Source organism: Apteryx rowi, unplaced genomic scaffold (genome assembly GCF_003343035.1).
Source record: "Apteryx rowi isolate R43461 unplaced genomic scaffold, aptRow1 scaffold_4, whole genome shotgun sequence".
Classification (NCBI taxonomy): Eukaryota; Metazoa; Chordata; class Aves; order Apterygiformes; family Apterygidae; genus Apteryx; species Apteryx rowi.
The window spans coordinates 3,188,087-3,203,955 of record NW_020450529.1 but is presented as its reverse complement, the minus strand read 5'-3'; the positions used below and the strand labels follow the sequence as shown (position 1 = coordinate 3,203,955).

At 42.5% G+C, this 15,869-nt stretch overlaps 1 protein-coding gene across 1 annotated transcript in view; it reads left to right on the top strand.

The window, feature by feature from the left end:
* Positions 1 to 15,869, top strand: part of CNTN4 (contactin 4) — a 148,031-nt gene that overhangs the window by 22,028 nt on the left and 110,134 nt on the right. Inside the window, exon 3 of the mRNA XM_026075016.1 lies at positions 9,065 to 9,160. Within this exon, the coding sequence (XP_025930801.1) occupies positions 9,065 to 9,160 (96 nt within the window). The remainder of the gene's footprint in view (positions 1 to 9,064; positions 9,161 to 15,869) is intronic.

Genomic DNA, 15,869 nt, shown 5'->3' with positions numbered 1-15,869 from the left:
TTTTTTGTGCAGATGTGTGCTGCCTTGATTAGTTAGGGTATGTTTGCATCCTTCTGCATCTGCTGCACTGTGCAATTTCCTTTTTGATCCTATGAGTAGAAACAGTATTTCTTACTGCTGGTGTATTACCTTAGTGCCCCAAGGATATCTGAGTTGAACGGACGTCCTTTCCCTACGAGCACACGCAGGGCTACTGGCCCCAGCGAGAAGTCTCTGATCATGTAGGCAGTCCTCGGTTCTGGGCATATTTTCTTTGTTTCCTTTATAAATATTTTTATGTATTTTAAGGCTGCTTTCTTTTTTGATCTCTGCTGTGGTAGATCACTGTAATTGAAGCAGTTCCCACCCTAAAAAATTTTAATTCAGCCACAAAGATGCCTGCATGCTGAAACCTAATGAACTTACCATCTTATCGCTTCCAGTCGTTGTTTTGCCTTATCTTGTTCTCTCCCTTCTGTTTATTAATCCTCACTGCATTATGTCTAAAATTTAACTGTAAACTCTTAAAATGACCCTATCTTTTATTTCTGTTATAAAGTGTTTAGTACCCTGTGGGGAACTGTAAAATAATTAATCACAATGTGATTATTTGCAGATTTCTCATGTACTGTGTTGCCAAGTCCCAGTGGACAAACCTCGGGGACTCTCAGGTGTAGTGGTGGGCATCGGACTGTGAGAATATCACTCTGTCTTCATATCCTTCTCCTCTTTCACCGTGCTTCTTGCACCTTAAGACTAGATGGACACAATACCCTGTAATCTGGCCTCCTGTTTGTTACTGGCCATATTTTCACCAATTTATCCCTAATTGAGCCCAGCTACTAAAGTGTGAGTAAAGCATAGCTTGTATTTGCACGTCTTCTAGAAAGGTGGTCTTGATGGGCAATCATCAAGGATGGTGACCCCACTGCATTCCCTCATAATTCATTCCCGCAGCTGATCATCATCACTTGCAGTAAGTCTCACATCTCATCTCAATTTCCGTGACTTCAGCTTCCTACCGCTAGTTTTTGTTCCCTCCTCCCCCACTAGGTTAACAAGCACTTTAACAGATGGTATTGTTTCCTCATGGAGATATTTGTGCACATAAACCAGGACGTTTTCACTGCCAACCTCCCCTCCCCCTGATCTTAGATTGTTTTCTTCTCTTTTTATGCTCAGCAGTTTTTTTCCCAAAATATGGGCCTATCAGGAGGTAGTGATCTCATCGACACTGTATGCAGGAGAAGATTGCCCCACTACTCCTTTATTCCCTCTCCTCTTTAAATACATTTGGTAATGAATATCATTAAAGATTCACTGAATATTTATATCATAGAGTGTTGAGGCCTGTTCCTGGTAGAAAACTCGTATAATCCTTTGTGGTCTTGATATATAACTTAGTTCTCAATGTAATGGTTGGTAGCCGATTAAGTTATAATGCTGCCATGGTAAATGAAGACCAAATAATTGTATGATACATCACTGACGGCCCCATACAAGTACTACAATGTGGCTAGTCGTATCTGTATATTTGCATGATGCTTAATATTTTATTTGTTTCAGTCGTTTCATATGAGTTCAGTTCTTCAGCCTGGAAAGTTGTTTTGATAATACATGGGGAGCACTACCATTTCTTGCATGACAGCATTTGCAGTTTAAATGTAGTAATTATCTGAGTCCTTTTAAGATAAAATATAAAAAAAAATGCTAGTCCCTTCCATTTTTGTTTTCAGTTTAGTCAGACTTATGACCATGCGTCACCCAGAGTTTTAGTGTTATCTTAACAAACAGCCACTACTAGTCTGTCATTAAATGCTGGAGCATCATAGAAGATAAAGCTGAAAATGGCAATAAGATATCTGGTCCAGCCTCCAGGCAGGATAGCTGCACCTTTGGTATTCTTGACAGCTCTTTGTCTAACCTATTTTTGATGACAGTGGTGACAACTCTTAATTTTATGCTCAACTCTCCATAGTTACATAAAAACATTCCTAACGTGTGACCTGAATGTTCCTGGTTGCAAATTAAGCCCCATTTCATCCACACAGAGAATATATTTTTCCCTTTCTCTCTGCAGCAAACTTTTATGCATTGAAGACAGTTATCATATCTTCCCTAAATCTTTTCTCTAAACTAAATAATCCCAGTCGGTTCACTTCTTTCTTGTAAGCCACGTATTCTAAATTTGATATTACTCTGGCTACCATCCACTGGGTTCTCTCTAGGTGGTCCCTGCTTTTCCTTAATTGATGGGCCGAAACCAGGGAAAACAGGCCTCAAGCTGAGGCCTTTCTAACACTTAGAAGAAAGATTGCTCTGTGTTTTTAAATGCAGGATATCGGTGATTCATGTTGYATCTGAGATCCCCGATAGCAGCTACACGCTGCTTCTGCACAGGTGCTGCCTGGCCGGCGGCTGCCTTTGCCCACATGCAGGAACCTGCCGCCTCGAGCCGGTAAATGCTGCCTTGGATGTTGGGCTGCCTTTGAGACGACTTTGGGTTCTAACCCTGCTTTCTGCCATCCTTCCAGTACTTCCATCTCATCTGAAAGTCCAAGAAGCATGCTGTATTCTGCTTTTCGGGTTGTTGGAATGGGAAATGGTAGCAGACCCCCAGGAGGCATGCATGATCCTGGTTAATCACTCCTTGTTACTAAGCTCAGTTGATTCCACTCCTTTGCTCTACCTTACATCCTTCTTGCATTCAGCAGTTATTGTTTATGCCTTAATATCATTTTCGTAAGTAGCTAAGTTTTCTTCACACCTTTTTTGCCTTAAATTTGCCTATCGTGAGAACCTTCCTACTGTACTGATGAAGTCAGCATTTTGGACACTCACTTTTTTATTCTCAGTTCTCTTTCTTCAGTTATTGAGAGTCGTTAGTATTTCTTGGTAGCTCCCGGTCATGGGAACTTGAGCGACGCCTCTGTTGAGGTGCTGAAGAGAGAGGGAGGCTTCCTGTGCTGCTGCATGGTTGAAACCTCTTTTTTCCTGGCTACCACTCTCCAGGCCATAGCAGAGGACACTGGGATGTGCTGTACCAGGGCAGAGAGTAAGCCGTTCTCCTGCAGACCGTAACAAAGACAACACCTTTCGGGGGAGGGAGAAGAAAGTGAGACCAAGTAGGAAAAAAAACACTGGGAAGAAAAAAGTCTTTGAAAAGAAGAGTGGTGATAGATGGGTGGGAAGGCATGCAAGAAGATAGCACGAAGGAGTGGGAGACAGAAATAAAAAGGTAAAAATAGGACACAGTGGGGAAAAGAAGGGTAGCAAGAGTGAAAGGACGTGAGAAAAGAAAAAGGTAAACAAAATTCAAGAGAACAGTGATAGTGTCTGAATGAACGACAGGAGCGAAATGGAAGAAAAAGTCGGCGGGGCTCCTTTTAACATGGTACGGCAGCTCACCCACATCTGCTTGTTCTGGCATCGGCGGAAGGCTCAGTGCACACAGCATGTACCTTTACTGCACTTAATGCCATTCTGGGGAYGGAGGAGTAATTAAAATCAGTCCTGGCAGTCTTTAATCGTAGTAACAACCGCCCAGCAGAGACTGTGGCTTAGGCTTGCTTGTGATCCCTAAGAACAATAAGAAAATGGAATCAGGTGTACATAAAATCTAGGCTTGGATTAAATGAATGCATCTAAATGCGAAGCAGCACTGTAAAAGCTGTTAATGTGGAAGGTAGAACAGTAAATCCCTGCAGTAGGTCTGATGAGGTGGTAAGTACCCTTATCTTCCACTGCAATTGTGATGAATCCCAGTTCTTTAAAAGTAAAGTCCTGGTGATAGGTTTGCTTATAAAAGTCTGGATGAGTTTTATGACAGAGATGCTATTGCAATAAAGCAACATTTTCTTTCATACTTAATATTGGACCCTAGGTTCTGTTGTTCTTTCATTTAAAAAAAAAAAACAACAACACCCACTCTGAGATTCTGTAATGCCAAGAGGTTGAATTTTCTGGTGAGTTTTGGGTAAGCACATGCATTATTTTAAAAGTTTTAACAAGAATTTGCTAAGAAAAGGCTTTACTCTTGAGTCTTACAGCTTTTACAATAAAAACTGACATAGGTCTGTCTGGGAAATTGTCTTATTTCCGTGCTGTCTGGGTTTGGGCAGCAGCACAGCAGGTAGGCTGAGCAAGCAGGGACCAGCTCCTGAGCACCTGCCTAACAGCCCCAGCGTGCCATGTCATGGGGGTTGTCTGCTCGCACCCAGCACCAGCTCCAGCCACCAGACGCTGGGAAATCTCGGACAAACGTCCCAAGTCACCTCGCCCTGCTCACGTGCCGTTTCCAGTGCAAAGAGAGCTGGTAGTGAGGGAGACGCGGCAGCACGATGCTCCTACTCCACGTGCTCCTCAAAACAGCGTCAAGGCACAAGTGAGCTTGCCGTCTTAATCAGACTTCTGTTGGAGGTTTGGGGGAGGGCGGGGGGTGGTTCTCCTAAATTGGCAAATAAGAACCAAATCCTCTTAGCTGGCATCTTTTGGCTTGGGGGCAAGTCAGACTGGAATGTAAGAGAACAACAAGAGTTGTAAGGGGAGACGCACACAGCGAAACCCTTTGCTCTCTAATTCCGAGTCATCGTTCAGCTGCAAGGGTTATCTTCATTTTTCCTTCTGTGCTACCCCATTGGTCTTTATCGTTGCAAGTACAGTACAGAGAATGATTTCTCACTTACTCTTCAGGCAGGGTATAAAGGTACTAACAGCTGTGTTCACTTTGGCTGAAGATAACAAAAATGGGAAAGAAGTGCTATTGCTACTTTTGCATTAAAGCTTCCTGCAGGGAGGTTTTCAGCAGTGTTTTTAACTTTTATTTGGCAAGTGGTCTTACCTCCGTGCACTGAGTATTCAGCTGTGCAAAATTTCTCTGAAGTATTTTGCACCCATTTGAAGATAAGTTTCTAGGAAATGTTCTTACCCATTTTGCACAGCATGTCAAAGCAGAAAAGAACCTCTTGATTCAACACATCGCTAATCCGTATGCTTTGTAACCATTCAACAACACTGCTGTTCCTCAAGAAGGAACAAGGAACCTCTTCCTTGGTTCTCAAGGAAGGTTGCATAGCAAGACAGTGTTTGAATGAAGTTTCCAACTAATAAAACTCTTTAAAACTTAATGATACTGTTGGTGTAATTCATGTGGGTATTTAGGTATTGCATAAATTTAAAGTGTAGATTTCAAGATAAATCAGAATAATCAGCCAAATCAGTTTGATGAGGCATTAGTCTTTTTTATAGTTATCTTAATCTTGTTAATTTAGTTGGAACCAGATTTTGAGCACATGCATGAGATTCTTCAGAACCAGACAACTGATTTACAAATCTCAATAGCTTGTACTGTGAGTGATGATGATGAATGTTCTGCCTTGTTCGCTACCCAAAGTTTATTTTGACCATTCTTCCGTCAATTCCTAGTTGTTCACCCAAGACTTCTTTTCCTGGTAGCAATCCTTTTGTCATCATGAATATATGGCTATCTGTTTTGTCAACAAATTGGGGTTATTCCTTCCTTGCAGAAAAGTTAAGAGGACTAGATTCACATTTAAACTGTTGTGTCATGTACTTTCCGACAAATGTATCTAGAGCTGCCGGGTCACCGAGCAGGTGTCCATTTATTGCGACAAGTAATGAAAGGCCTTTCCCATTCCCTCCCCTTTGATTAACAGAAAAATTCCCTAGAGCACTGTGGGAGTAAGCTTACACATGTGGGCTCCTAGTCAATGGAACTTCTCTTTCATATTAAMCCTGCACRGGTTGGTTGGTTGGTTTGTTTTAGAATTCAGACCTGAAAACTGAATTCTGTACAATCTCTAAAATGTTTTGTGTGTGGTGAGTATATATATATTGCATAATGCATTTGTTAATTCTGTAATGATGGAGGAAGAGATAAATAGCAAACTAAAGGTATGAAGAATCATTATATATTATTTGAGACTTATAAATACTTCTGAAATTTTCTTTATAATACCTCTATGTATGTATGTAGAGCATCTGCCTTGATGATTGGGACTCGCTTTGCTTTTACTTTACTCTTTCATTTATTGGAAATCACATTCATTTAGGGACTCTAACATTATTACTTCAAGCAAGATTTAATGATGACTGGTGTCAGTAGTAGCAAAAACATTGTTATTACATTTATATTTTAAGATAATACTGTTATGCATTATAATACAAATATATGTAATTGCCGCTTACCCATCTCAGCTAACTTTACACATTCAAATTATCTTCTTAGCTTTATAGTGACTGTTTCTTTGGTAATGTTCTCACCCATGTAAGTATGGATTGAACTAGCCAGACCATATCTAAACACATTTTTAGTCAAGAATGAGTTAAACCATTTAAAAATCCTGAAGTGGGCTGTGCTCATGACAATTAGTATTTTTTTAAAAAAGTTCCTATATTTTCTTACTATTTCTAATGGTTTCTTACACTCTTCTCCCTAATCAAGCTTTCCAATATATTATGGAACATAGCCCTGTAAGTAAAATATCCATCACTGGGGGAAATATGAGAAAATAGTGAGACTGAGCAGCTCTAAAAACTTTATTTTGAAAACAGTACTCTTCGCTATATGTAGAATTTCCCCTTGTAATTGACTGCGAAAATACTTGCCTCCTCTGCACACCAGCCTGCTAGCYGGGAGTCGTGGCTGAAAACCTGTGTGTGGCCGAAAGGGTGAGGCTGAAGGGAAGCGCCCACAGGACGGCGCCGCGGGTATCGGATCGGACGTGCCGCCAGGCTCGGCAGCGGCGCGGGAAGGACCTCGCGCCCGCCGTTGGGTGCGCCTGAGGGGCGTCCTGGCCCCTCCTAACACCACTTTTATTTCTCCAGGCCTCTTTTTGGTTTGAGGCCTTTATTCCTTAGGCTCCTCTTCTCAGAAAGGCTGGGATTCAAGCTGCTATCTGCAGGCAACCGAATCTCTTATTCGTATCCCTGGGAGTGGTAGGTGGCCAGAGGAATGCAGTGGCCGTTCCCGAGCAGCACGACTCTACCTTTTTTATATAACTTGGTAGAGAAAAATCAAATCCCTTTTGTTTTCATTGATAATCAGTTTTCTTTTGTTTTGTTTTTATTTATTTCTTTTCTAGGCCAGAAAAAGAATAACAAAGAAGATCACCCTATTCAATATTACCTGCTAGACTCAGACTATGACTTTCAGGCTAGAAAACTCTATGCTTTATTGTCTTGCTTATCTATGTGCTGTATCATAAATTGCCTTATTCTTGCTACACACAGCTTTGAATCTTCCTGAGAATCTGCTGATTATATATTGCTGTGCCTACAGAGAGTCCAAGCAAACAGCTCACACTTGTGAACCTGCTGCCAAGTTGATACCCAGATTAAATTTGGACCAGTTTTAAACTTGGATGTAATTTTGAACCTTTTGCATGACCTCATTTTGCCCAGAGGGGTTGACTGTGCAAAAGAGTTAGCACCAAATGCAAATTGCAGCATAACCTTGATGTTGTCTGCGTTGCTTCTGTCTGTGGACTTGAATGAAAGAGAGAGGGTAGGTGGGTGGCTGTTTTGGGCTATTTTTGTTTTCACAAATAATTCACTGTGGTGCAGCAGGCTTTTTATATCTTCTTCAGGCCACACTATTTATCCACTAAAATGCAAATGAAAAAGCTGAAATAATAGAATAATGAGACCCCAGAATAACAAAACTTAGAGCATACAGGTACTGCAGAACCGTGCTGGACTGTTGCTAGTATTATAAYAAATTATTACTCATCACTTTCACGGTAGTCCCCCTTTTGCTTGGATTTTGTCCTGAATTTGGCTATAGCATGATGAATCCGTGAGTGAGACTGCAAAATACTGTCATAACAGTAACAGCTGATATGTTTGACCACCCAGCTGTTTCAAACTGATTTGTCTTTATTTTCACAATTTATTTACTATAGTGCAGGGAAGATCTCCCTGTGAGGAGAGTAAGAGGGAAATTGGCCTCAGGGCCACAGACTGTCCCCATGGCTTGGGTGCCGCATTAGTGGTGTAAGCGGGCTTGTGCGCGCATAGACATGTGCAGCAGGACTGCAGGCCGCTCTCAGGTTCACTCCTGATGAGGGAATAGTCTGGCTAAAATGAAGCCCTGACTCAGGGGTGTTTGAAATGCTGTATGCACACAAGTGCTTCCGGAAAAGCATTTTCAAGAAGGAACAAAAATCAAGGCTTAATTTTTCACCCTTGTAACATTATAATGGCGTTCCTAGTGGTTCCTACTGTTAAATATTTATCACCTCTGTGTTTCCTCTGGTCCCCAACTGCACTGAACAACAGGTCTGCAATTGCCAAATGATGGCTCAGCTACACCGAAAGCAGAAAAAATGAAAATTGCAGCGCAAGGTACTGTTAAAGATAGCGGGCTGCCGCGCAGAGCCCCTCCGGCGGCTGTGCCGCTGGTCGGCGCGTGGTGCCACTGCTTGGGCCGCAAAGCGGGATCGCACCAGTCAACAGCAAGTTTCTTGAATTCGGTGTGCAAGGAGGGAGCGAGGGAGCTGCACTTTCACRGTGCCCGGCCCCTGACGGAGAGGAAAAGGAGGGAAGAGGAAGAAGGAACATAGTTTAACTAAAACAGTGTGTGGCTAACGTAGGTGCTAACAAGAGACTCCCTTACAGGAAGGGAAGGGTTTCTACCAGCGGGTTGCATGGGGTGTTGGTAACAAGTCCTGTAAAGGGAAATGGATAGGGGTTTTAACAGAATTGAGCGCAGTGATTTTTTAAGGCAATAATTCTTCATAAAGTTATAAAATAAAAACTGTACCAACGTTACGTGTTGTTGGAGTTTTCTCTGTGAGTCTCTTCTGCCCTGGGTAAATGGACAACCTCCCACCCGTACCAGCCTCCAGCCTGCGAAGGCATTTACTGAACCTGTTGCTGCTTCTGAGAGTTTGCTGCCATAGGCAGCACCCTGCTCCTCCTTGCAGTCCAAGCAGGTTTCCACAAGCGTCTCTTCCACGTCAGTGTTCATTTTGTATCTCTCTGACAGAAAAATCCTAATGAACATTCAGTCCTTCTCATTAAGAAAAAACGATTGGCTTTAAATGCAATCTTTCTTTCTTGGCAGATCTTGAAAACTTCAAAACAAGGACAAGAAGTACAGTGTCAGTCCGCCAAGGTCAGGGAATGGTGCTGCTGTGTGGCCCACCACCGCATTCTGGAGGTAAATCGCTTTTCTTCTCTTGCTTTCCATATGCAGGGCAATATGTAAGGTTTTCCTTCTCAGGATATATTTCAGAAAGTTTTAAAATGGTGCACTTTAAAGGTGAACACTATGATAGTGCCAGCCTGACAAAATGGTTCATTCTGAGCGGTTCTGATGACAATCTAAACACGCTGGTAGATCTCTGTTGTATATAGATGCAGAGAAAGAGTTTACAAGTGCACACAAGTATGCATTTAGGAGATGAAATGATGCAAACTAAAGCAGTGCATTCATATATAGAAGATATAACCAAAATCTTGTGGAAGTTTCAGGAGTCATTCTGTATATGACCTATGTGTGTCTTCTACAAAGGTTAAAGATTGCTGACAAAGCCACTTCTGTGCATCATTTTCCTTATTACTTTAATTTTTCAAATGCTCATCATCACTATTGGTTTGTCTCCTGAGTACTCAGATTCTATTACTGATTGTCCAGGTCTCATATGAAGTTTTATTTTTGGAATAGTAGTACATATTCTTCCTACTCTTTTTATGGGAGGGAGAAGCAAGGGAGAGTGTTATCGGAGAAAAGGAAATAATGTGCCAACAGATTACATAGCAATCCTGAAGATGCTCACCACTATTTTCTTTGTTGTTATTTACGTCTATATCTGTTTTTCTGGAAATCATAATCTGAAGCTCCAGATAGAATGATTGAGAAACTCTGCTACTTGAAGTCTCTAAAAATTCCCCATTCTTCACTATCATTTTTGTGTCTGGTGATATATTTAAATCCATTAGAATTATAATACAGAATGATACTAACTGTAACTCAAGGCTCATTGAATGTCCAAAGATACAGACTCTGTTCAGAAAATGATTCAACCTCTCTTTTCATAAGTCTCTGTTATCTCTAATGCTTCACAAAGATTTGTGGCTTTTTTGGAGAAACGGAACAGTCGTAGTAGCAGACAGACAGAAGATTTCTGCATTTTTAGAATGGTTTTATTGGCCTGTACCCTTGTACACTATAGTTGTGTCATAAAGTGATTGATCACCTCTTAAATTCTCACTAAATTATTCTTTTTATATCTGCTACTTTTTATATTGGCTGTTTATAATAGTGGAAATGGCATATATGTCACCATATGGTTATGGGAAAATGGCCTTCCCTGGCAGCTGGGGGATCTTGCTCCCGCCGTACCCGAGTGCCGCAGAGCTGTACAGGTATCTTTGCATTACATTGCCTGGCATTGCTTGATCGCTGACCCAGACTGCAGCTCAGATCTGGCACTGTGCTTGAGCAAACAGGACCTGGAGAATATACTGCAGACACTTGAATGGCTCATTGAGCATTGCTTGGGTTCAACAAGGGTGATAAGTTTCAGATCTAGCCAACCTAAACCTTGGCTGGTTCAGCACAGAAGCGTTCAGACATTTGCATCACACTCTTCCGTATTCTCTGAGTATTTTCAATAGCTAACCTTCATTAGCCTAAGTGATGCAGAGTTAATGACACAGCGCACCAAATTCAGAGCCTGGGAGAGGGARAAATGGAAGAGAGAGAGAGTCAGTGCTCCTTGACATCAGTGGTATTTGCAACCTTCTACTCTGGGGTAAATTTGTCTCTTTGGTAAGTTGTCATAAGTCTTTAAATACAACAAAGCACTATATCATAGTCATGTAAACCCTGAATTTTAACACTGACATATTTGGTGTTCTCTAGATTCTATATATATTCCTTTCTGTTAAGTAGCAGCTAACAGGGACATGAGAGAGAACACACTACAGTAGCTGCTGCCGTTGTATGTCCTGAAATGATTTGTTCTCTTTTGACAGCATGTGATATCTATCAAATGCTCTTCCCTGACTAGAGCCAGCATCATCGATTCTGGTGTTCAGATAAGGAGGTTAACGAGGAATTTGTACTAATGGTAGTAAAAAAGCCAGCATTTTCTCAGTGGCAAAGACAAAATTGGTAGGAAAAAAACCATTATGGATTCAAAGTGGAGTTTACAAATAGCCAATTATAATGAATACTGTAGCAATTCCTTCAATGCAGTTCACTTTAAAGAGGATGGTATAAATATTTAGAAAAATCAAAACAATTCCTTTCAATTAAATGGTTTTAAATGTGTCAGGCCTATCTTGGTTGACTGACTGGTTAAACCCATGTGTTGTTGCACTGCTGCTTTTGTCCAAAACAAGCATGGCAGAAGTAATAAGTCAGTCATCGCTTCTTCCGTCATGCCTGATGTTGGTAACTCAGTTACAGGCATTGCCTTTGTGGGGCCACCAAGCAATGAAGTGTGTCACACAACTTTGGTATATTGGCACTAGTCATGGTGATGAACAACCAGCCATTTGGGCTGGCCATTTTATCAGGAGGTATTTCAGTAAATCACAAACAAATGCTCACCCTTTAAGATCATTTGTCCCTTTTAAAGAAATCTGCAACCATATTTTGAAATCTGTCTGTCCTTTAAGTCCTTGCTCATCAGTTTGAAAATTGCCTAGCAAACCACTTGCTATTATTCTGCTTTTATTGCTCAAATACGATGAGACAAGCGCTTACAGAGCTCTTTCCACTTACTTCTGACCAGCTGGCAGGAAACCTTGTCAAGTCTGCCAGCCTCCCTTGGCCCCTGGGCTTCGCAGTCCCCAACTAGGCTGCCACTTAAAAGAAGCAGAATTAGAAAAGAGTTGGAAGGCCCCTGGGTCTGCAAGTGTAATGACCTGTGAGATCTGCTACCGCTTACAAATCAAGAGAGCTTTTAATTTTAAATATTCTCAGGGAGACCTCACCAGAAGCTTTTCTGAATCAGGATAAAGCCCATTCGGGAGAACTCTTTTGGCCACACAAATAAAGTAAATATTTTTTACAGTGCTAAGAGCATTCTGGCTTTTAAGTTGCATGGCAATGAGAAACCCTGCTGTAAAGAAGGAACTACCTGGCAAACRTGTCTACCTACTTAATTTATTCAGCTAGGATCTCTTTCACCTTTTGGTTTCGGGTGCCATTTCTTCCCTTTAGTTCAGGTTGTTATCACGAGAATTATAACACCTCCAGTTTCCGATGTTCGTTACTTGCAGGTGGTTCTTGCATTTGTGATATCAAGTCCACAGAGTTGCTCGTAGTCGCAGCACCTAACTTTTGCATGAGCGGCTCCTATCGCACTAACTGTAGCCTGAAATTGCGTGCCTGCCGCTGTGTGCGTATACGGCTCGCTGCCTCGGCCCCTTCTCATGGCTCTCGTTGCAGCACGCCGATCAGGAAGCTGCCAAAGCTGGGAACTAAAAACCACRGCAGGCAGCCCGTGGATCAGCCGCGGCTCGTTCGGAGTCTGCAGTGCTGTGGGTGAAGCATCACATTTAGCTTCATCCTTGCGTAGAGGAAGGAAGGTGATTTGGGGCAGAAGTGCCTCACCGTCCTCAGAGCCTTTCACTGGAACGCCCTCAACGTCAGGCTGAGGAGTCGCGCTCGCTCTCCTCCCGTCTCAGGCTCACGGTAATTACAGTAATTACGCCCTGCAGAGTTGGATAGGATCAAGGGACGGAGATCAGGAAGGCCGGGGATAACTGGRTGGGCAGTCACGTTCTCAGAAGAGGCGAGGTGATGAGTTTTTTTACCCTTCCTCCAATTAGGAGGTGTCGAACCCAGGCTGCCCACTTTGGGGGCGAGTGCTAAACTCCTGTATTTGAAAATATTTTCTGCTTCCAGTGCCCTCGCTGCTGTAGTGTTTGGAAGGAAGGGGGTGCCCGGGAGGCAGGCGTGTGGGGCCTGCTCCGATGGCGCCTCCCAACCCGCGCGCTCCCAGCGGCACTGCTAAAGCGTGACGGAAGCTGTACATCCGCATAAAGCTCGGGAACATCCTTGTCAGGACACAGTTACTGTGCCGCTTCCCAGATCTGTAAGTGTAGACACTAAGGAACATTAGTCCTGCAGATATGGGATAAATCTAGATTTTTCTGCAATTCTCATGTGCTGTGACGGTAACCAGGTCTCTAAGAATCACAATTTTCGATACAGGCAGCCGCTTACATACCTCAGTCCTTGACCTGAAGAAGTAACGTGGTGTCATGCCATAACTGTATTTTAGCATGGCGAGATGCCATCCTGTATCTAAGGCTAAGGGTTTTAGCGCGTGGTAGACTCACCAGCCGACTCCTCCGCGTGGCTGCGCAGGCGACGCGGCACGTCGGCAGGTCTGCGGCGGCCGCGCGGGACCGAGCGGTGCAGGAGAGTGGGGTGAGCCCGGGCAAGGCAGCGCCGCTGGGACACAGCTGCCACGCGGGGCCCCCCGCCACAGAAGAGGCAGAAATCGTGCAGATTTGTCTTTATCTCCTTACCAACGCTTTCTTCTGTTCCTATGAGCAAGTCTGTGTAGCATTAACAGCCTCCGTGTGATTTCGTGCTGTATAAGCAGCGGGAAGGAGGGGGAATTCCAGCCTTTGTTCCCTGAGGAATTTGTTTGCATTTTCACAGATAAATTTGCTGAGATAAAATTTAGCTTTAAAAACCGTGTTACATTTGCTCAAGTAATTCAGAGAAAAGTTTTAGTGTGAATGTATTCATTGGCGATAGGAAAACATTCAGAAAGGTGCTGAAATTACTTCCATTTGCTGAGTTCAGTGTAGGAGAGCGTGTGTTGTGGTGGCAGTGAGATAAGCGCTTTTCTGGTGCCCAGCAAGGCAGAAGCTGAAGGGTAATTATTTCCTTGTATCATTTGGATGGGAGATGGCTTCCTGCGCAACCACCATCTATGATCTGCCCTATTCCAGCTAGAAAATGATCTTAATTATATCAAGCCAGATCCACAATTAGACTAAATTGGTACCGTTGCAATTTTGTAACTAAGCTGGGCTGGAGTACGCTAGTTGTTGTTTTCTGTTTTGCACAGAAAGCATTTAGTGGAAAGTCAAAATAGTTCCAGTTAATTCAGATTGAGACCCTTGTTCTGCAGGAATCAATTTTCTCTGTAGAAACAACTTCTTTCTTTTTCTTTTCCTTCCTCCTTTTCTTTTCTTTCCTCCCAAATCTAGAAATACTTTGAAAGAGTGAGCTTTAAAACTCAAAATTGCAAAGTTAATGCTTTTCAGTCATGTGACTTACATTTCCTTTAGCCAACTACATGTCTCCCAGCGTCATCGGAGCTGTTTGATTGCTAACAGCTCCTGCGCCGTGGCCACAGCTACCTCCTGTTCCAGCTCGGGGCAGATGGAGGTTCATCTGAGGATATCAGATATCATGAGGAAGTAACTGCATGTTGGAAAATCCTAGTGTTTCATTGGCAGCTCCCATCCCACGGGGTCCTTAGGCAGTGTTTGCAAACTAACGCTGTAGAGATGACTTCCTTCACGGACCATGATATGCCACCTCTGGGATATAACATTGCAACTAGTTAATGTTGTAGTGCACCAGGAAAAAAAACATTCAGGTTGGGAGTGAAAAATAATGTATCTAGTTGAAAGCGCAAGTGGCATTAAGATAGAGAAAATGCAATTACTTATTTTGGAATTTGATTACAACAGCAAACCTAACTTCATCATCCTTGCAAAAAGTGCCTGGGGACATCTAATGACCAGTGCCGAAGTCTAGGACTGCCTGCGAAAGACTGCTACATTATGGCTTACCTATTTTTTTCAATTTGTGACTTAAGTTTTTGTTCTGCATTGGAAATGACATCTTTTAAAAGGAAGGAAAGCTATTTGATCCGAGAAGAGCTGCTGCTTTAATGATGAGGGTGTTCACCAGTGTGATAGGGGCCTGGACAGCCCAGAGCCCGCTGAGCGAAGTGACCTGTGCTCCCAAATGTCTGAGAGGGAACCAGTTCCAACGTTTCCTCAGCCTTGAAGAAATTTGATAAAATCAAAGAAATACATTAGAAGAGAGTCATTTCCCATCCACTGTTTTATCATCAGTCCTAAAAATCCTGGGTTGTACTAGAAATAGAAGTGTTTCTCTGTTCCCATCCACACCTTTATCCCTTTAACTGTAGTTTACTCTGACACTTTCCGCTTGAACGTACCCATTTTTAAAGGGCTGGCAGGTAAGAGTGAAATTATCTTGGCCCACATACATTAGTTGTTGAGGTTTTTTTCTTCTTAATGATGCTAAATAAAGAGCTTTCCACTATTTAAATTACTAGCAGTAATTTAAGCCAGTTACTAGCAATTCCTCCTAAAAATGAGTCCAAATGATTAACAAGTATTTTCAGCATAATAAAATGGACTAAATACAGCTGCACAGAATAATTGGGGCATCTCCATGTATTTTCACAATTCTTATTTTAATATCAGTTGGAGATTAACCATATGAATGTAGCCTTTTTTCCACCTCGCTCCCCTCAGATGAAGAAGAAATGTGTATTTCTTGCAGTACATTTTCAGCAGGGAGTCACCATTTTGTCAGGTCAGTGCATCATGGTGTTACAATTTGTTAAGCAGCATAATGATGCGATCGCCTGGTATGATGGAGTGCTTGCTGAATGCTGAAAATTTGGAAAGTAAATGTTCATCTGGAGCTCAGGAAGTCACTGGAATAAAAACCAGAATACACACAAATCAAACATTTGCTTCTGTCACATCTTCTGCTCTTGGACCAGTCGCTGGCAGAGCCCCTGAAGCCCGTCCTGCCATATTTACAGGACCTTGTCTGTTAGAAGTTTTCATTTCTCTTTTTTTTTCCTTCCCCATTCATTCACTCGCACATACAAAGTCAGTATAAA